Here is a 21,963-nt window from a genome sequence, read left to right on the forward strand (position 1 = left end):
CCTGCTGTCTCCAGAGTCCACCCCCCCAACCTGAGCCTCATGGCTATGCCTAAAGCAAGCCCTGCACTTGGGACCCAAAAAAGAGCCTCTGGACAGACGCCCTGCAGCTAGAGAAGTGTCCACAGTGCTGCAGGAACAGGCAGCGGGATTGTGTGGTGCTCTGACAAGAGGAGAGCCTCACACTTCAGGGAGTGGGTCAGGACTGGATGTGAGTGAGCTTAGGGTAGCAGCCTAGGACACAGGGTGAGGCCACCCCGGAAGGGCAGGATCCTCTGGCATCCTAGTCTTTGAGTGGTTCCTCACAGCTGCTGGTGGAGCTGCTTCCCTAGATAGGGCTTAGAGCCAGGGTGCTGGGTGGCCATTCTCTGATGCAGTGCTTCCCTGCAGGCCCTGGCATGGCATTTGATCCACGAGCAGATCCCACTGAGTCTGGACCTCCAAGCGGGGCTGGACTGCTGCTGCCTGGCACTGCAGGTTCCTGGCCTCTGCAGTGTGATCTCCTCTGCAGAGTTTGTGACCCACGTCTGCTCTCTGATCCACTGTGTGCGATTCCTCCTTGAAGCTAGTAAGTCATGTGTCCTTGAATGGGTTTTGATCCTTGCTCTGCTGAAATGGTATTCATCAATGTGGCTAGGCACATACAGTTCTACTCTGTGCCACCCATTGGCCAGGAAGTAGTTACAACTTGGGGTGAGGAAGTGAATACAATGTGACCTTGCCTTTAGAAACAAGGCTCCGTCTCTTCACCTTCAGAGTCTTGGCATCTTTACTGGAATTAGTTTGAATGTGCTTTTCAAGTCATTTTGTTTATATTTTGAGTTCCAGCTTTTAAAAAAGACTTCTAAGTTTCATGTCCTTTTGATTTCTGGTTCTCATTGGCTGTTTCATGTTTTTCGTTCTGAATGATTATAAGATTAATAAGATTATATTCAAAAGATGAGTTGTTTTTTGTTAGAGATGAAATGTGTGTTTCTATACTGCATTGTAATACTAATAAGTTGTAAAATAAAAGCGACTCATTCTTTTTAAGGAATAGTGTCCTCGACTAGGGTCATTAACCAAAAAATTTTTTAAATTGGACATTATAGTTTACATGTTAGTGGATGTTTTGAAGTTTTGTATTTTCAAATTAAACATTATAGAGTGGTGTTTTGATGTTTCATTGTTTAAATTGTTTTCATCTGTGCATTTGTAGTGAACTTGAAAATGAAGGGCCAGGGATTAATTTTTAAAAGCTAGGTTTCTTGGGGGCCACAGTGATGCCTTTACCAGTAATAAATTGTGAACAGTTTGATTAAAACATTAACGATAGAGACGGCAAGTATTAGAAATTTGAGAAGTCTAAATCCCTGTACTTCAACGATCAACCAAGAGATGAGTACCTAATCTGGTATTGTCTAGTGTTTTCTGCTTAAAATTGGTTCTAGAAACTCTCAACTTCATTTGACATGAGCTGTACCATGAATTTGCTCGAGATTGCACAGATGGAAAGGTCTAAGATGGAAAGGTCTAAGAATGAAGAGTGACAAAAGTGCTTGTTGTACTTTTAGTTGTGGTACAGCCTGGAGACCAGCTTCTTAGTCCAGAAAGCAGACTGAACACTCCAACTACCGTCAGAGAGGAGAAGGTGGACTCAGACACACAAAGTAAGTCTAGTCACACAAAAATCTGTCTTTCTTTGGGGGCTTGAAAGTCACTCATAGAAGAGAAAATGAGAATTGTGAGCTCTTGAGAGCTTGCTTCTCTCAACTGCTTGTCATCATAAACGTAAGGGGTGGGTGTCAGCCATGGCTGCACTACGTTCCCTCTTCAGCCTTGACACTGCCCTCTTCCCTGGCTGTCTAGTGCTCCTGCCAGCCCAGCCGACACCCTCCGGCTTCCCTCCCTAATCCTTTTTCCCTCTGCGTTGGTTTTGCACCAGTGTTCTAGCAGCCCCCGTCTCCGTGCTTTGCACAAGTGTCCTGGAAAGCCCCCATCTCTACCCTTTGCATACGAAATCACTCTGAACTTTCTGAGGGCAGGGGATATGCTCGCCTCCTTTGTGCCCCCAGAATTCAAGCTTAATAGGTTTTTGTAAATAACCAGCAAATGCTTACTGACTGCTAGATGAATAAATAGAAACACTAGGGAACTTGAAATTAGTGAAAAAACCTATAGGGTTTACTATTACCTAGGTGACTATTTCAGCCATCTCTTTTGGTGGATTTTTTTTTTCTTTCCAGACGGGGTCCTGCTGTATATGTAGCCCAGCCTGAGTTGCCTTAGCTTCCTGAGCACTGAGATTACAGGCATGTACCCCCCACCATGCCTAACTTTTGTTTTTTTTTTGTTTTGTTTTTTGTTTTTGTCGGTTATGGGGCCTGAACTCTAGGCCTAGACGCTGTCCCTCAGCTCTTCAGCTCAGGGCTAGCACCCTACCACATGAGCCACAGCGCCACTTCCGGCTTTTTCTGCTTATGTGGTGCTGAGGAATTGAACCCAAGGCCTCGTGCATGCAAGGCAAGCACTCTACCACTGAGCCACCTTCCCAGCCCCAACCATGCCTAACTTTTGGTGGATCTTTAAAAGAAAATATTTTTTCTTCTACAGAAAGCCATTCAAATCCCCATCATTTAAAGTGCTAGCTCAGACACATGCTGCGGCCACTCCTGCTGGCCCCTCTTGGTTCTTAGGTGGCCACCTCACTGTGATAAGAGTCACAGCATTCTGGTCCTGGGACTCCTTGTTCTCCCAGCCTCCAGATCCTGGGGCCTTCTGAGCCTTGATACCAGGTGCTGAAGTACCACCTGCAACTGCAGTGCAGGCCTACCCCCGCCCCCCCAACAAAAGAGAAAACAGAAAAATGTGCTTCATGGGGAGCTGTCTGTCTGTTGTACCACTGGTAACATGAGTTGTATGCATACTTCGCAGGTGCCTTTGTCTTCACAGGTGTGAAATGCCAGTCACAGATGCAGTTTTTCTGTCTTCAGTCCCATGTATAGAATTTTCCAAGTTCCTTTTCCAAGTTGTGCACTTGGATGATGAACCATAAGCAGTGTGATTTCAGTACACAGGCAAACTCTCTTCAGTTTGTTTTGAACTCCTACAGTTTCTGTAGCCTTGTCATTTCATGATTTCTTACTGATAAGTACACAATAAGAAAACATTCACCTCCCATGTTAACTGTTTTCTAGCTGAGTAGCACAGTTCTATGTATTCTAACTTCTGTAGTTTGGCTAACATAAGAAAGGTAATAGGCAGCGTGAAACACTGACCTTGAGAGCTGGCTGCCTGCTTAATGCTCGCTGGTGTCATTGTGCTTAGGCTTAATGCCCTCCCTTGTCAGGCTTGTTAATTTAATTGCAGTCAGAGGAAGAAGCTGTTTTTTGCTTTTTTGTTTTGTATTTTTAAAATCATCTCCATATACTGTTACTACTTTTTTTGTTGTTGTTGTTGGTAATGGGGCTTGAACTCTGGCCCTGAGAGCTGTACCTCAGCTCTTCAGCTCAAGGCCAGTGCTCTACCACTTGAGCCACTGTGCCACTTCCGGTTTTCTGGTGGTTTATTCAAGATAAGAGTCTCATGGCTGTTCCTGCCCAGGCTGGCTTTGAACCATGATCCTCAGATCTCAGCCTCTTGAGTAGCTAGTATTACAGGCATGAGCCATTGGTGCCCAGCTACTGTTACTTCTTAAAGACACCAATTCTTATTGACATCAATCTCATTTCTCAATCCTGGTACTAAGTTCTATAAGAATTATTCTTTTTCAGTGGGACAGGGCTTCAACTCAGGCCTTGTACTTGCTAATAAATTAGCGAGCACTCTTCCACGCGGACAGCACCTTCAGTGGTTTATTTTTAGACAGGATTTTGTTTTCCCCAGGGCTGGCCTTGGACTGTGTTCCTCCTGTCTACACCTCTTAGTAGCTAGGATTACAAGATTGAACTATCATCCTCAGTTTTTTGTTTTGTTTTGTTTTATTAATTTTTTTTGGGTGGGGGAGTCCGGTCGTGGGGCCTGAACTCTGGGCCTGAGCGCTGTTCCTCAGCTCTTCAGTTCAAGGCTAGCGCTCTACCACTTGAGCCACAGTGCCACTTCCGGCTTTTTTCTTTTTGCTTATGTGGTGCTGAGGAATCGAACCCAGGGCCTCATGCATGCAAGGCAAGCGCTCTACCACTGAGCCAACTTCCCATCCCTTGTTTTATTTTTTGAGAGAGAGTCTTGCTGATATTTTTGCCTAGGCTTGTCTCAGACTATATTCCTCCCATCTCTGCTTACCTAGTAGCTGGGATTCTAGGTATGTGCCTCTATGTCCAGCCAAGAATTCCTTTTCTTTCTTTTTTTAAGTTTCACTTGTTATTATGAAGGTAATGTACCGTGGGGTTACAGTTAGATAAGTCTGGTAGAGAGTACATTTCTTTTTGGGCAGTGTCACCCCTTCCATCACTCTCTCCCAGTCTCCCTTCTCCCCCTCCCCTCCCCCCAGGAGAATCCCTTTTCTAGACTAAGAAGTCACCTAAACTATTACATCTTAGGGCCTAGGGTAACGTATTAATCATTTACCAGTGCAACGTGGTGAGTTAGTCCCTTACTGTAGATCAGACACAGTGAATAGTAGTCCCTGTCTGTGACACCTTGCTGGTGCATAGTGGTGGGTCTCCCCCAAGGTCTCAGGTTTTCCTCGGCATTCAGCTTCAGGAGTTCCCATCAGAGCCCCATCCTGTGAAACACCACTGGGCCAGGGATTGCCAGAGGGTTCTTTGGGTGCTAGCTTAGGTACTGGGAGAGCTACAAGGCAAGGGACAGATGTCCTGAAGGAATTTGGAAGCTGAGATGCTACACAATGGCTTGTAGATGTTGATAAGCTGAGTTGTTTATCTGCTGAGAGTGCGTAAGAAAGAAACTGAGCCTCAGGCTCAGATTCAAGGTCATTGCTATAGTCCTGTCTGAACCCCTCCAGTGAGCAGCCCGAAGCCCAGGTGAACTGAGCGGCTGTGGATAGGTGCGCACCTCCTTCACAGGGTTGTAGTATGTTTTGACAGGCTCCTCTCACATGATTGCTTACAGACCCCAGGTGTGTGGCTGTGGCCTGTGAGATGGTGGCCGAGATGGTGGAGTCTCTGCAGTCAGTTCTGGCCTTAGGCCACAAGAGGAATGGCAGCGTGCCCGCATTTCTCACAGCCGTGCTGAAGAACATTGTCATCAGCCTGGCCCGCCTCCCCCTTGTCAACAGCTACACCCGTGTGCCCCCACTGGTGAGTCTGGTAGTGCCTTTTCTTTGCCTAAGACCAAGAGGCACAAGACACCCAAGCAGCCCAGAGTTGGGAGATCAGAAAATAATAATCACGATCCTGGCAGGGGGGTAGGGGGCTGTTTTGTTTTGTTTTGTTTTGTGTTGCTAGGAATAGGCTTTTCATATGCTAGGCAAGTGCGCTACCACTAAGCTACAAAACATGTAGCTCTGGGTTGTTGGAGACGGATCTCTCTTTTTAGCTAAATTCACTGTGTAGGCCAGGGTGGCCTAGAATGTATGATTCTCTCTGCCTCCCCAGTGCTGGGGTTATAGGCATGAACATCATACTTGGGTTGAAAAGGAACCATGAAGTTCCCATGCTCCCATCCAGTGGCACACGTCTTGTTGTATGCAGTGATAGCTATCTAGTGGCCTTAGGCGTTGTGTACAGTGATTGCTAGTAAAAATACAGGATGAGGCATTACTTCACCAAATAAGATTTCATCTTCACTCATATGTTAATGTGGGATATGATATAAATAAATAAACCAATTAATGGTAAGTAATTTCCTTCAGAAGTAGTCACCTTTGGCCGGCTGCTGGTGGCTCACGCCTGTAATCCTAGCTACTCTGAAGGCTGAGATCTGAGGATTGTGGTTCAAAGCCAGCCTGTGCAGGAAAGTCCCGTGAGACTCTTATCTCCAATAAAATATCAGAAAACGGGAAGTGGCACTGTGGCTCAAGTGGTAGAGCACTAGCTTTGAGCTGAAGAACAATGGCAAGTCCCAGAGTTCAATCCCCACGACCGACCAAAAAAAAAAAAGTCACTTTTGAAAATACTTGTGCATATCAGTGCAACCAGTTTTGCAGAACCTCTCTAAAAATTGGCAGCTTAAAATAGGCATTATCCAACAGGATCACAGGAATATATTTAGAACGAAGAGCCTAGCTTAGGATCTGAACCAACCTAGCCCCATGAAATTGCATCATCTGCTCTCTCATGGCCTTCTGAAATACCACAGTGGAACATGTCTTTCCAGTCACAGCCTCGTGCAGGGAAGCAGTAGCATGCAGAAGGCCTAAGCACAGAGCAAGGGAGGATGCTTGTTTCTGCCCCCTGCCAGGTCATAGCCTCTGTGCATCTGTGGATGTGGAAGTCTGCAAGTGAGATCCTAGAACGAAGCGTTCAGTGTACCTGAGAGACACAGGGTCATTCTGAGGGAGAGCCAGGCAGGCTGAAAGTGCTTATGGAATAAAGAGCCGCAGATGTCCCAGCCTGGAGCAGGAGCACAGGAAGCGGGCAGGGCTCACCCGTCCCATTGGTGTATGTGAGTCTAGGACAGTAAGCACCTGGTCCTTTGGAAGATTGTGAGGAAACCATTTAGGAAGACAGTGTTGAGGTCATGATGGTTGCCAGGTCCACAGGGATCTGCCTGCACAGTCCTATGCTGGACAGAAATCTGCAGCAGGGCTGAGTTCACTCCCTGGGGTGCGCTGGTCAGGGAGGTAGCAATGGCAAGCGCCCCGTTCTCTCCCCACCCCCACCTCACCCCCAGAAGTGCCCACACATCTTGGTGGGTGGTATCAGAAATGTAAGGAAAGTTTCCTAAGAGATAGCAAAGCCTAGCTATGGAATCTAGAGCAGTCTCTGTAGATCTTCCGTGAGGGACATAGCTAGGGTAGCTTGGCGGTCCTGCTACTGGAACTACACCATTGAGTCTATCTCAAGCTGCTCTCTGTGCATGCTCAGTGCTTGACCAGCCCCTAAGGAAAGTGGGGCTTGCCAGTACACATGAAGCAGAACTTGATTAGCACATCGTACACTTGTGGAGTGAGTGCTGACTGATGTCTGCCCACTTTGCACAGCCAGCCTGAATGGGGTGTGGGCAGTGGGCAGTGCCACAGGAAGGTGATGGATGTAGCCTAGGCAGGGCCAGGCATGGGGAAGTGGGGGGATACTGGCCAGGGGGTCCTGGGCACAGGGTGAAAGCTGTTCTCCTGAAACAGCACTGCAGGCTCTGGGCAAGTCTGTGAGAGCGGTGAGGGCCATTTGGCTGGCTCAGCAGTGGGACCCACAGAGAGAAAAGGGGTATGTGATGGCTACCTGTCAGCACCTGCCACCTGGCTCAGTCAGAACGTTCTCTCATCTCAGGTGTGGAAACTCGGATGGTCGCCCAAACCAGGAGGGGATTTTGGCACCGTGTTTCCTGAGATCCCTGTGGAGTTCCTCCAGGAGAAGGAAATCTTCAAAGAGTTCATCTACCGCATCAACACCCTGGGTAACACACACACACACGCACGTACACGCACATACACGCACGCACACACACACACATACCACCTGGACCTGGACCTGGAGCACCACCTCTGGAAGCCCCAGGGTCAAGGCCTGGAAAGATTCAGAATGTGACGGTGACGGAAACCTAGTGGCAGTGTAGACCCAAGGGTGGTGCAGGTGTAATTGCAGGGTTTTATGTGCATGTGACTTGAGGTGCAGCCGACCCCATCTTCATATTATGCACTCAGGCTCAATTGTGGAAGGGGTTCTCTCCAGATGTTCTCACTGTTGGGTTCTCATTTGTGGATCAAGCAGTTGGGAAGGGTAGAGGCTGACTTTGCCAGGGAGCCAGGACAGGAGTGAGGGGAGGGGCAAAGCAACCTGGACTGCTAAGGAGTGTACCTTGCTTGGCATCTTCACAAGCGGCAGCATGATCTTCGATCAGAGCCCTCCCATGCTTTCTAAAGAGAATGAATTGCTGTTTTATGACGAGAGCCATGGTCTGGTCTCTCCGGGACAGCTCCGTGCGGAGTCTGCCCTTAGCACCTTGGGTGTCTGCAGATTTTTGTGTTTATTTTGATTCCAGAAGGTTCTGGCAGCAGATATCTTTCCTTAGCTGGACAATTTAGTTATCACTGTCCTCAGTGACATTCTCATGAGAAGCTTTCTTCTTCCCTCTCCTTACAGACTGATGGCAGGCAGCATCCTCAGGGCCTTTGCCTGGAGCCAGTTCCTAGTCTTCCTCCTGTGGCCTACCTGACCTGGGCCAGTTCTGGTCTCTTCTAGATCCTGCCTTTGCTCTTGCTGCGGCTTTGTTTTGTTGTGTTATTTTTTTGAAATGATAATGAAAATTGAACCTAGCCCTTTAGGTACACTAGGGAAGTGCTGTACCCTTGAGCCACCCTCCTAGCCCTCCTGCCTGTTTTTGTCTTTCTTCCTTATGCCAGTTGTCAACTGTGTCTGTCAGTATGTGAATCTTCCTGAATCGGAATCAGCCTTTCTTTCTATTTCCAGTGTGTCAGGGAGGTCCTAGTGTTCAACGTCCCTGTCCTCGCCCCCCCCCCCCCAAACCTGGCCTCGTGGCCTTAATATGAATCCTGTGGCTCTTCTGAGGTCATAGCAGGAGCACTAAGTGCCGCCCCCAGAAGCAGCCACCTGTCCAAGGCCAGTGGCACAGAGACAGCGAAGGGACCTCCGAATGCAGCCTCTGGCAAAGCTAGAGGTTGGGCTTCTCTGAATGCTGGAGCATACCCAACTAGACCATGGGCTTTTACGGTCCATATTCTGGACAGGGACAAAGAATTGGTGGCTTCGGCTTTTCATCTTTACAGCTTCATTGAGACAGAGCTCACCTACCACGTAGCCCACCCCCTGGGAGTGTGTACGTCTATTGCCCTCGGTTCTGCTCATGAAGCCATACAGCTGCCATCAGCACAGTCTCAAGGTGGGACTTGAGGAAAGACTTCCTGCCTCCTGGCGGCTCCCAAGCCGGCTCAGACCTAGCCTGCTCTGATGCTCTTTCACAGTCACTGCCATGCAGCAGACCCCAAGAGGCACCTGGGCTGAGCTGGGCTGCTCCTCCTACTTAGAGCGTGATCTTGGGCAGTGTGGCTCCTTTCCATGTGTTGTTGTTTCATTGTGTTTTGATGTTCTTGACCAAGTAGACTAGTATTCCCTGTGTCTTGTAATTGCCAGGAAGATTACAAAGAACTGTTAAGCGATGCTATGTGTTGGGGCTGGGAAGGTGGCTCAGTGGTAGAGTGCTTGCCTCACATGCAAGAGGCTCGGGGTTCGATTCCTCAGCACCACATAAGCAGAAAAAGCCAGAAGTGGTGATGTGACTCAAGTGGTAGAGCACTAGCCTTGAGCTGAAGAGCTGAGGGACAGCACCCAGGCCCAGAGTTCAAGCCCACGACCGACCAAAAAAACCAAAAGAGTTGCTGTGTGTAGGTAACACCCTGAGGGTTGGGAGGTGAGTGGACTATCTAACAGAATGCTTACTTCCTAGGGTGGACTAGTCGGACTCAGTTTGAAGAAACTTGGGCCACTCTCCTTGGTGTCCTGGTGACGCAGCCGCTTGTGCTGGAGCAGGAGGAAAGCCCACCAGAGGTGAGGCCATTGCCACGAGGGTGTGGCGGACTGGGAAGCCACAGTGATGCTGACTTCTGGCTAAAGGCACTTTTGTGCGGAACAGTACTGAGGTTGAACAGAGGCAGGAGCTCTACCACTGAGCCATGCCCCCAGCCCTTTCTTGTGCTGGTTATTTTTGAGATGAAGGCTTGCTTCCTGCTCAGGCACTTACTCGAGCTGGGATGACAGGTGCATGTGATCATTCATCTTCTTCCTTTGAGATTTAAGTCTTGTGAACTTTTCCGCCTGGGCTGGCCTGGAACCAAGATCTTCCCAATCTCAGCCTCCCACATAGCTTAGGATGACAGAAACTATGCCCAGCTCAGTTGAAAAGGGATCTTGAGACCTCTTCTGCCTGGCTGTTCCCGAACAGAGCTCCTCTTACCACCTTCCTGAGTAGCTAAAACTACAGCTACTGACATCAGTGGCTCACACCTATAATCCTAGCTACTCTGGAGGCTGAGATCATAGGATTGAGTTTAAAGCCAGCTTGGGCAGGAAATGAATGACTAAAAAATGCAGGATAGAGGTGTGGGCCAAGTGGTAGAGTACGAAAATGTAAATATAAATAAATGAGCAAGCGGACCGGCTGCGCAGGGTGGAGTGCACCTTAAGTCCAGGCCTCAGGAGGCAGCTTGAGGCCAGCCTGAGCTCTGTGGTGAGACGACGCTCGCAACCAGCCAGACCAGATCTTGACCGGAGTTCCAGGGAGCACCGGCCTCCCCGCAGTTTGGGGTTTGAGTGCCAGGTTGTGGCTGGTGTCCTTCCCTCTCCTGACAGCATTTTGAGTTCTCGTTAGTTTTCAGTGTCTAAAATAAAGGGTTGGGGCACACGTCACAAACCCAGGCTGTCTTTAAATCCATCTGGATGTGCCAGTAGGTTACCATTGCAGAGCTTCTAAAGTTACTGAGAAATTTTAAGGATAGTTTATTACCTAGTAATTTGCATTTGGAATTTTGTGGCTGTTAAAAGACCTGTCTTTGAAAAATAGACACTTGTGCCTTAGATTTTACTCTTATGACATAGGTGTGTGGAGGTGTGGCTCCATGCTTGGAGATCTGAGACAGGCACAAGGCTTCGCATGTGGGAAGCTTTGCCCCTCCGCAGCCCTCAGGGCATTGACTCCAGCCTCCGAGGCCATGTAGCCTGTGAACACTCACTGACTTGCCAGTAGTTGCTGGCTGATGTCATTAGCATGTGAACTGTCCTTCCAGGAAGACATGGAGAGGACACAGATCCACGTGCTGGCCGTGCAGGCCATTACCTCCCTGGTGCTCAGTGCCATGACTGTGCCTGTGGCTGGCAACCCCGCTGTGAGCTGCTTGGAACAACAGCCGAGGAACAAACCCCTGAAAGCACTCGACACCAGGTTTGCCTGAGCCTCTCCGTGGCCACGCCCCCTACTGCAAGAGGAGCACAGGCGCCTCACCCCTCCCTGATCAGAACTGAGACAACACTGTGTCTGGCCCTGCTGAAGATCCAAAAGTGATTTTCTGACCAACCATAAAGTTGAAAATTTGCCCTGAAATGACATGGGGCTTGCTGGGTGTTTGGGGACAGACCCGGGCATAGCCCAAGGGCTCATTTACTACTGTCCCAGCTTCCTTCAGGCAAAGCAAAGAAGAGAGAAAGGCCCGGCACTCTTCACTTAACACAGTGTTTTTTTACCTTTTGTTCTACCTTTAGGTTCGGGAGAAAGTTGAGCGTGATCAGGGGGGTTGTAGAGCAGGAGATTCAAGCCATGGTTTCTCGGAGAGAAAACATCGCCACCCATCACCCTTACCAGGCCTGGGATCCGGTCCCCTCCCTGTCCCCGGCTACTACAGGTACGGGCACACATACTGGCACAGGCTGTGTGCAGAGTATACCACCCCTATTCACAAGTATCATGCCACCCGGGAAAAAATCAGGCTTGAGGAAATAAATCTGGAAATGAACTAGAAGCATTGTCAACTTTTGACAAGCCGGAGAGTTCCTGAGACTGGAAGACTGGTGGCCTCCACAGGATTTAAAAGCCAAAGTAGTTGCTCATGCTTTGTTTTCTTCTTTGGTTACTTATGTTTGAAAAAATATCAGCAGTTTGTCTCAACTAGCCATAACCTCCCGCTTCTCATGAAAAACCCCATGCACAACACAAGGGCATGCATTCTTGATGAGCCCCCCCTGCCCTGCGTCCTGTGTGCTCTGTGGCATAGACGCCTCTTGCACCTGGGCCTGTCTCACATGGCACTGGAGTTTGTCACTGACTTAAAAGAAGGGACTTAATACACTTTTTCTGTTGTTGAACAAGCAGTATTTTAATTTGTGACACTTTCCTCCCCTAGTGTTTAGTAGTCATTGGTGCCGTAAATTTTAAGTTGCTTGAAGAGTTTTTGGAAAAACCTTCATATGGAAGTGCAGTATGTCGTGTGCCCCTAAGTATCTATTGTGATCTTGAATTATAAGAACACTGGACTTGGATAATGGTAGGTTTGGTTCTTTAGGAACCTACAGGCCAGTAGAGCTGATGAGAAGAAGCATTTGCTTGGTACAGGGCAGCAGAGCGTGGGCAGGCCCTCTGGGGGCTTGGAGGAGGAAGGCCGTGCTTCTGGGAGGCAGTGGGAGCATGTGCTTTGAGAGAGGGTGGGTAATGAGACCCAGCAGAGGTTAGCTAGACTTCTTCCAGAAATAAAACGAGAGTCCATTTTGCCCACTGGGCCTGCCAGCTTAATAGGTTACAAACTAACAGAGCCATATGATCCATGGGCCTCTGCACAGCTGCAGCTATCCTGCCAGTCATGAGAACAGATGGCGCGGTGGGCACCTGCCTGGGTGGGAAGGAGCAGGGTTGTATCTGGTAGGCCTGCAGCCTGGGGTCTGCCCTGCCGGCCAGTGCGCAGAAAGCAACGCCTTGTGTCGCTGCTTCTTAGGTGCCCTCATCAGCCACGACAAGCTGCTGCTGCAGACCAACCCGGAGCGCGAGCTGGGCAACATGAGCTACAAGCTGGGCCAGGTCAGTCACAGTGCCCGCACCCCAGGCAGGCCCACACAACCACGTCCCGCATCAAGGGGAAAGCTACATGAGTTTCTTAGGTAGAAGGAACTTGTACTCTCCCTTTGATTTGCACTCTTTATTCTAAGTTTTAAGGCGTTTCCCATGTGAGCACACAGGTATGCATAACACGTAGTGGGATGGTGTAGGGAGACAGCTGGTACCCATGAGGCCCGGTGAGGGCGGCTCTGCCCAGCCTCCGAGGCATCAGACAGATGGTGCCACGCTGGGTGGGTTCCATGAAAACTTGCTTCAGTTTCCTAGCACCTGCTGTGGAGCCGCTGCACTGCCCGCGGCCCTTCCTCCACTCCCTTTCCCTCTACTTCTGTGCAAGCCAGTTAGGCAAATTTCTCTGTCATTCTCATTTCAGAAGCTTCTGATCAGAATAGAGTTTAAAAACTGGTTGCTTCCAAGGGTTTCCTCTTCCACCAGGCTGGCCACGCCTTCCCAGCAGAGCTTCCCACCGGGCTGTCCCACTGCGTCCTTCTGTGCCTTCTGTGGGCACAGCCTCCCCCAGGCCCGTGAGCAGAGCACGCACTGGCCTTGGAGCAGGGGCCGTGAGCCCCACTGCTTGTCTAGACAAGCGCCTCCACTGCTTTATAGAGAAGCTTCCATGCTGAGACAAATGATGTTGGAATGTAATCAACTGCAGGCCTCAGACTTGTAGGGAGCATGGCCACATTCTGGCTTTGTGGCCATGCTGTCTGTCCTCTCTGTGTGTTCCTGTTCCGATGTAAACGTGTGCCCTTCTGGGGGTGCTGGGGTGCACAGCCCCAACATCTTGTTTCTGTGACAGGTATCTATACACTCGGTGTGGCTGGGGAACAACATCACACCATTGAGAGAGGAGGAATGGGATGAGGAGGAGGAGGAGGAAGCTGATATCCCCGCACCAGCATCTCCTCCCGTGTCTCCAGTCAACTCCAGGTTACATTGGCTTTATTAGTCATCTGATTTTGGGTGTGTCTGAACGTGAACCCCTCATCTGTGAGTGGGGGAAAACAGCCATATTGCATACTCATTCCACAGGAAGCACCGGGCTGGAGTCGATATCCACTCGTGCTCGCAGTTTTTGCTTGAATTATACAGCCGATGGATCCTGCCGTCCAGCTCTGCCAGAAGGACCCCGGTCATCCTCATCAGTGAAGTGGTTCGATCGGTAAGCTTGCTTTCCCCTCACGTGTACTGCCTGTGTGTGCCAGATACACACATATATGGTATGAGTACATGGTATCCATGTACCATACACATATGCATGCACCACACACATACATACACACAACACACAGGCATATGCTAAACACACACCACAGCCCCACATGCCATACACACGGTTTGTAATATCTCCGAATCTGTGAAGGAGCTCTAACACTCTCAGCTACAGAATGATAAAGTGGTACTTTTGAAATTGGGGAAGGGAGAGATTTTCTTGTTTCAGATCGAGAGCAGGTTGTCTCACAGATGTATAGAATGTTGGCCGCTGCCATTGTTCTGTAGGCTTGCTTTCCTTCACAGCTTCTCTCCTCTAGGGCTCTGACCCCACTTCTGAGGAGCCCAGGTCAGAGCAGTCATTACAAATGAGGAGCCAGAGGCCCCTCCATAACTCTATCACTGTTCACGGGGTTGGAAATAGAATCAGAAATGCTTTAAAACATAGATGATGTGTCCAGTTACAATAATGATAGTTTTGCAATGTAAATGAAAATGTTAGGCTTATTAAAATAGATTTTCAAGTGGGGTATGGTGACACATGCCTGTAATGATAACACTCAAGAGATAAGGCAGAAAGCTCTAGAGTTCTAGGCTAGCCTGAGCTATACAGTGAGAGCCTTTTTTTTTTTTTGTAATTTTAAGCCAGGTTTCTATAATACTAGCTACTCATAAGGCCAAGATCCGGAGGGTTTCCATTTGAAGTCAGTCCATAGAAAAGTCTGCAATGGGCTGGAAAGGTGGCTCAGTGGTAGAGTTCTTGCCTTGCATGCATGAGGCCCTGGGTTCAATTCCTCAGCACCACATAAGCAGAAAAAAAGGAAGTGGTGCTGTGGCTCAAGTGGTAGAACACTAGCCTTGAGCTGAAGAGCTGAGGGACAGCACCCAGGCCCAGAGTTAAAGCCCCACGACCAAAAAAAAAGTCTGCAAAACTCCATCTCCAAAAACTAACAAAAAGCCAGACTAGAGGTTTAGATCAAGTGGTAGAGCACCAACTGAACAGGCACACTGAGCAAGTATGAGGCCCTGAGTTCAAACCTCTGTACTGGCATACATACACACACACAGGAGAAAGAAGAAAAATTCTCTTGACTGCTATACCATGTAGGAAATCCCACTATACACTTAGGAAAGACTGAAGATGGAAAGGCAAAGTAACTTTGTTTCAGCTCCTAGTCCTTAGGGAAATAGATTTTCAAGTGGGGTATGGTGATACATGCCTGTAATGATAACACTCAAGAGTACTCAAGAGTACTCCAGTACCCAGACATACAAGGGTCCCTTGAGAAGCCTGGCTTCCATGATGTCCTTACCCCAGCCCCGCTGAACATGTACAGGACAGGTGTCAGCACCTAAGATCTAGTGTTGGGTGTGGCATGAAATAGAGACAGGAGCGCTAGGGAGACAAAGAGGAGTTGCCAGAGCATGTGTTTTTGGAACAAATGATCACCAACTTCCCTCTTCCAAGGGGTTTTGAGGGTCTGTCTGCATGGGCTGCAAGAGGGCCTAGTATTTTTTTTGGGGGGGGGGTTCAGTCATGGGGCCTGAACTCTGGGCCTGGGCGCTGCTATCCCTCAGCTCTTCAGTTCAAGGCTAGCTCTCTACCACTTGAGCCACAGCGCCACCTCCGGCTTTTTTCTTTTTGCTTCTGTGGTGCTGAGGAATCGAACCCTCATGCATTCAAAGCAAGTGCTCTACCACTGAGCCACCTTCCCAGCCCGGGCCTAGTATTTTGAAACATGACCCAGGCAGCCATTTTCCTGGGGGAAGCCTATAAGTGAGGGTCTCCATGCAGGTGGCAACTGAGGCCCAAGCCTTCCTCAAGCTGCAAGAGGTGCAGAGGCATTTTTCACAAGGTATCAGGTCACCAGGTTTTCTTTATAATATAGTCTTTAAGCCTTTAGGTCCATATTGACTTATTTTCTCTGTAAGAGCCCCTGTGAATTCCGTATTTTATTCTGGATACTGGAACAAGTTTTACTACTAATCGTGTATTGCACTGCATTTGTTTTCTTTGGAGTTTAACTTGCCCCTTCCTTCTCTGATGTGCTGTCTCCAGCTTCTCGTGGTCTCAGACTTGTTCACCGAACGCACCCAGTTTGAGATGATGTACCTGACGCTGACAGAGCTGCGTAGGGTGCACCCTTCAGAAGATGAGATCCTTGTTCAGTACCTGGTGCCTGCCACCTGCAAGGCAGCCGCTGTGCTCGGCATGGTAAGGGGCGGGGTGTGGAGCTGCATGAGGCTTGTTCTGGATTGGCAGCTGCTGCTGCCAAGCGTGACATGTGTAGTCACACCCTTCCTTCCCACAGGTCTGTCTCAAGCACAGGTCCCCAGCATGAGTGAGCTATGGCACTGGTTAGCCCAGAGGACTCCTTGTTGGTGTCTCCCTCAGGACGCTGTGATATGTGTTGTAGTGGCTGGCTGGCCCGAGACTCTTGTGTCCTTGTGTTGTGTCATCATAGTAGGTCACCCCGCAGAGGCAGGGGTGGGCAGGGCACAGGAGCTGCACCAGTGGATCAGAACTGCCTTCTTCCCGTGGCCTAGGGGCCTCTTCCCCTCCTCTGATGTTGTCTGCCTCTCCTAGCACTTCTCCTGGACCGTCTGCCTCCCTGCGGCCTTAGGTTCGAGTAGCCCTGCATTTGCAGTAGTTCTGTGCACCATGGTTTTCTTTCTCATTTATGCTGCTGTTATAGAATTCTGGGTAGCTTATAGGTAATACATGTTTATTGCTCACAGTTCTCAAGGCTGGGGTGCTGGCAGATTCAGAGTCTAGGGATAGCTGTGTTCTTAAATCATGGAAGTGGTGAGCAGGCTCCAGGGCCTTTCTGATAAGGGGGAATAACCCCATTCTTCAGGGCCGAGCCACAGTGGCAAGGCCCTCCTGTCCCATGTCCATGTCACCTTATGGTACTCCGTACAGACACCAGATACATACATGAAAATTGCTGCCTCTTGTTACAGGGTGTTGGCACTGCCAGTAAAGAGACTCCAGACTGCCAAAACTGGTGGGTGTTTGCTTTGTCACGTAGCGTGAGCCCATTATCATGATGCTTCATACCCAAGTTTCCTAGAATCCCTTTTTATAATAGCAGTAGCAGCATACCTGTGCATTGGACACGCTAGTGGCCACCACTGTCAGGAATGGCCTGGGAAGCTCAGCAGGCCCTGCCCCTCTCACACACCCCTGTCCTAACTGTTCTGCCTGTCAACAACAGTGCTGCTATGGTTAGTGGCAGCGTCACCAGCACACAGCCGCCACTGTCTGCCGGGCTTTCTCCCGTCCAACCCTGTTCATGGCCTGACAAAGCAGAAGGACGTGCAGGCCACGGCAGAGCTTGCTTCCCAAAGAACCCGGGGTCCCTGAGCTCGGGCGAGGGCAGGCGTCCCGGGGTCCCTGGTAGGACAGGGACCCACTGTCCCCTCGTGTGAACCTGTTCTTCAAGTAGGCACCCTGGGGCATTGGCCCAACTGTGTCTTTGTGGGAGGCCCTTTCTTCTCCATGGGGGGCTTTAGCTGCTGCCTTGACTTTCATTGTGGCTGTGGTTTTGTGCTCAGTTCCAGATCCCCAGGCAAAATGCAAGTCAAATCCATCAAGCAAATAATAATGGTTTTTAAAAACAGGCCCTAAAGCCGGATGGCACAGGGCGGGCATTCCCAGCTCTGTGTATGCAAATGCTCCTTTTTGAAGGTGATTGTCTTCTGTCTGGCTTCCAGCCTGTCCTGTGTTCTCGCACCCAGGCATGTCACTTTCTTTGCTTGCTCTCAACAGCAGATCGCGGCATTGTATCGCGGATGTGGACTGGCCCTCGGGTGGAGGCCATCTTTGGGAAGGCGCCCCACAGCTCTGTGGTGTGGGTGGGGGCAGCACAGGAAGGGGACAAGGCGCAGTGGACTGGCAAGGAGTGGCGGTCTTCATCCTGGAGCCCTCAGCCACAGACCCCACAGAGAACCAGAGGGCTGTGGCCTCTTGTTGCTCTTGTGGAACCAGATGAGGCTCAGCCAGCCTTTGCTGAAGGAGAACTCGCTGCAAACACTGACCTGCCATTCCAGCCCCCGCTTCACTTCCTGTGAAGGCTGTCTGCACCATCAAAGAAGTCAGTCTGAAGTGCAGGCATGCGGGTGTCCAGGTCCACATTCAGCTCCACCCACTTCTGTTCCAAGTTAGCATAAACTACCCTGGGCTTTTGCTAGGGGCCAGAGCTAAGATGTATTGCTGAGGGGACCCAAGCAGAATCTGCAGAGGAGAAGTCAAGTGGCCTAAGCCCAGGAAACCAGTGATCTTCCAGAATCTTCCAGAATTCTTTTTCGGTAGAGTTGTTCTGGATGCAGGCTGCCTTCCCCAGAAGGAGCTGTTCCCACCAGGGAGCCCAGGGCAGATGCCAAGGCCAGGGCTGGTTACACGGGCATCTCTGCCTGGCTCATTGGGTTTCCTAATCTAGTGAAGGACTAGCCCTGTATGTGGGTCTCTGCTGGACAGGCCTTGCCAGTTTGCGCCCAATGGTCTCCTCGATGTGGGGCAGCCCTCTTAGCCACAAGGACATTGGTCAGTTGGGATGCGGAGCTGTCCTTCTGCCTTGGCAGCCGGTGTCTGTGTTTGTGCCCAGGACAAGGCTGTGGCAGAGCCGGTCAGCCGTCTGCTGGAGAGCACACTCAGGAGCAGCCACCTGCCCAGCCAGATCGGAGCCCTGCATGGCATCCTGTACGTGTTGGAGTGTGACCTCCTGGATGACACCGCGAAGCAGCTCATCCCGGTCGTCAGCGACTATCTCCTGTCTAACCTCAAAGGGGCAGCCCAGTGAGTAGGGCCGGCAGGCTTGACAGGAGCCAAGCAAAGGGCCACGTTTTGCCTTTCAGAGCATTTGTGAGGTCCCGCTGGAATGGTGGATGGGGATCCCAGGTGGGCACAGAATAGAGGGTAGGGACCCCAGATGAGCATTCTCCAAGGATTAGCAATAGAGGTCAGTGGGTCACAAGGTCACAGACATGTGTTAAGAGTCTTGCTTCCTCGCCCTGCTCCTTAGTACCTGGCATACACTTCTACATGGCCACTTCTAGCTCCAGCTGTCACAGACAGCCGCTTTACTTATCACCAGGCTCCGCAGCCCACCCCACACCCCATCCGCCCTGGAAAGTCACCCGTGCCTGCCCTGGTCTTCCTCACCCTTCTCTCCAAAGCAGCTGTGTGTACAGCTCATCAATCTGTGTCTTGAAGCAGAGGGAAGCCCAGTGACATCCTAGCTCCACTGCGTACCCCGTACACCCAGAATGCGGGAGCAGAGCCAGGCCATCCCTCAAGACCTGGCTCCTCATGAGCAGGTTTCTTTAGCGCCATAGCCCACCTCACCCAGTAGCCCAGGCTTAGAGGGAATTAGGGGCCAGAGTTGGGAATCAAAGATGATAAGGGCACGGGGAGGAGAACGCAGCTGTGCTGTGACAGAGTGCAAGTCTGGGGACACAGATTGAAGCTTGAGAGGTGGTGAGAGGCTGTTGTGGTGAGGTGAAGTTTCTGACAGGGTGAGGTTTGAGTGGGGTGCATTTGGATGCCCATCGGGCAGTGGGAGTGTGCACTGGAACAGGGCAGGAAGCGCTGCGGAGGCGTCTTCAAGGCCAGTGGTGGCACAGGTGTAAAGAGGTCTGTCTCACTTGTTCTCATTGGATGATGAACAGGGCAGATGGACAGCTGGCCAGTCTCCATGATCCCCAGAGATGGGCCCAGGTTTGTTCAGGGATGCAGAAGTGCCGTGCGCAGTGAGGCACGGGGGGGGGGGGGGGGTACAGAGGACGTGGGGGGTGGGGGTAGAAGCTTGTGGCAGGAGGGAGCACCTTGAGCAGAGGGCCTGTGGCACGTGCTGAGCCTCGGTCCAGCCCTCAGAGGCTGATGGAGCATCTGTGGGCATCTGCGTGGAGAGCGAGGTGACTGGCTGTTTTGTTTGAGAGACTAGCCAGCCAGGTCTGGGCCCCTCTGCTGTGGGGCAGACAGGTGCCCATGGAGATCCCGAAGGTCAGAGGACTACAGGATGGCACGTTCACACAGGAAGAAAATAGCTCCCATCCCTCCTGGATGTGAAGGAGTGTCCGGCCTCATTAGGGGGTGGGAGTGGACTGTGGGAGCACAGCATGGCAGGAGGCGTGCAGAGGCACGCCGCTACAGACAGCTGGGTAGGATGCAGTGGGCAGGCTGGCCGCTGGGGTGCATAGCTCTGGACTTGCGGTTGGGCTGGATGTGCGGTGAGGCTGTCCCCACTGCAGACAGGCCAAGCATGACATCTGACTCCTGTTCTCAGCTGCGTGAACGTTCACAGCCAGCAGCACGTGCTGGTGATGTGTGCCACCGCGTTCTACCTAATCGAGAACTATCCTCTAGATGTGGGGCCGGAGTTTTCTGCATCTATAATACAGGTAGGCAGCTTCTACCGGGCCTCTTCTGAAGAGGGGAGGCATGGCTGCACCAGTCAGTGGCGAGAATGAACCTTTCCTCGTGTCCAGATGTGTGGAGTGATGCTGACCGGCAGCGAGGACTCCACCCCGTCCACCATTTACCACTGCGCCTTGCGCGGCCTGGAGCGCCTCCTGCTGTCGGAGCAGCTCTCCCGGCTGGACACAGAGTCCCTGGTCAAGCTGAGTGTGGACAGGGTGAACGTGCACAGCCCGCACCGGGCCATGGCAGCGCTCGGCCTGATGCTCACCTGCATGTACACAGGTGAGCTCCTGCACCCTGGGGACACGAGGCTGGGTCCCTTTGGCATGGCATCTGTAGTGTTAAGACTTGGGAGAGATTTTGAGCTGAGCTCACACCACGGGGTCTGGCTGCAGCCCTGTGGCTGAGCCGGGGGTTGGGCTGGCTTCTGGCTTCCCGGGACCACCTCTGGTGATGTGGTAAGCTCTGTATGAGGTGTGGTCTGCAGAGCCTCTTAGGCCTCAACTTGGAGCACCTTCATTTCAGGAAAGGAGAAAGCCAGTCCAGGCAGAGCCTCGGACCCCAGCCCTGCAGCCCCAGATAGTGAGTCCGTGATCGTCGCTATGGAGCGCGTGTCTGTTCTCTTCGACAGGTAAGAAATTCAGGTTGCTCTGTCGCCCTGTGCTGCCTGCCACTGTGCTCATTTGCTCATCTTCTTGGCACCCTGATCCTGATCCAGGCCCGGCCCAGCCCGGCCTGGCCTGGGGAATCTCGTGTGATAGGTTGTCTTTGGGCCCAGAACATGGGAGTGTAGGGCTGACTCCACGGCAGCCTCTCCTAGAGACCTGTGGGATGGGTGTAGGTGTGTGTCCCATTCACGCTCGCTGCCTTATGTGAAGAGAGGTAGAAGCAAGTTCCTTCCTACCCTCGGGGCCTGTGGGCTGGAGCACAGGGCACCTAACAGCTTTGTTGGGAAAGGCTCCAGCAAAGGCAAAGGTCAGAACAAACAGAAACATCTTTGAGAGCCGTGGCAGGTATGTGGGGCCTTCCACCCTGCACACCTGTCTGTCTCCGTTCTGGAGAGCGTCGGGAGCCACACCAAGTGTCTCCTCAAGGACAAGGCCCAGTCTTTCATCCTCAGGTCTGTTAGGCCGATGGGAGTCCATCAGGCCTGTCCCTAGAGCACACCCCAAGATCTTCTTCACCTGTGTCCTCTCTGGCCAGAGAAAGTATTCTAGACACCAGCCTGTTTCTATGTTGACTCTTTTTTTTTTTTTTTTTTTTTTTTTGTCGGCCGTGGGGCTTGAACTCTGGGCCTGGGTGCTGTCCCTCAGCTCTTCAGCTCAAGGCGAGCGCTCTACCACTTGAGCTACAGCGCCACTTCCGGTTTTCTGGTGGTTTATTGGAGATAGGAGTCTCACGGTCTCTCCTGCCCGGGCTGGCTTTGAACCGCGATCCTCAGATCTCAGCCTCCTGAGTAGCTAGGATTACAGGCGTGAGCCACCAGCGCCCGGCTTATGTTGACTCTTAAGATGTCAGTCTTGCAGCCACTTTCCAGTGCACACACGATAGAGCGCTGCCTGTGAGCAGGCTTGGAGTTGGGCACGTGCCAGTGCGTAGCCAGGCCACTGCCCTAACGGAGTTCACGGTTCAGTGCTCGGCGCGGCCCCTCAACCCCAGGGCCCTCAGGGATCCTGCTGGGG

At 51.2% G+C, this 21,963-nt stretch overlaps 1 protein-coding gene across 1 annotated transcript in view; it reads left to right on the plus strand.

Annotated features, from left to right (window-relative positions):
* The window catches only part of LOC138822918 (huntingtin), a gene marked incomplete at its 5' end in the record, with an annotated part of 115,004 nt that overhangs the window by 86,895 nt on the left and 6,146 nt on the right, over positions 1-21,963 (plus strand). The window contains 15 exons of the mRNA XM_070015895.1: positions 388-565; positions 1,551-1,646; positions 5,047-5,234; positions 7,365-7,491; positions 9,499-9,599; positions 10,835-10,989; positions 11,307-11,446; positions 12,530-12,612; positions 13,448-13,578; positions 13,681-13,810; positions 15,920-16,075; positions 18,468-18,658; positions 20,148-20,262; positions 20,350-20,563; positions 20,807-20,912. Of these exons, the coding sequence (XP_069871996.1) occupies positions 388-565; positions 1,551-1,646; positions 5,047-5,234; positions 7,365-7,491; positions 9,499-9,599; positions 10,835-10,989; positions 11,307-11,446; positions 12,530-12,612; positions 13,448-13,578; positions 13,681-13,810; positions 15,920-16,075; positions 18,468-18,658; positions 20,148-20,262; positions 20,350-20,563; positions 20,807-20,912 (2,111 nt within the window). The remainder of the gene's footprint in view (positions 1-387; positions 566-1,550; positions 1,647-5,046; positions 5,235-7,364; positions 7,492-9,498; positions 9,600-10,834; positions 10,990-11,306; positions 11,447-12,529; positions 12,613-13,447; positions 13,579-13,680; positions 13,811-15,919; positions 16,076-18,467; positions 18,659-20,147; positions 20,263-20,349; positions 20,564-20,806; positions 20,913-21,963) is intronic.

This window comes from Dipodomys merriami, unplaced genomic scaffold (assembly GCF_024711535.1).
Source record: "Dipodomys merriami isolate MVZ:Mamm:240054 unplaced genomic scaffold, mDipMer1.0.p SCAF_1175, whole genome shotgun sequence".
In the NCBI taxonomy this organism is placed as follows: Eukaryota; Metazoa; Chordata; class Mammalia; order Rodentia; family Heteromyidae; genus Dipodomys; species Dipodomys merriami.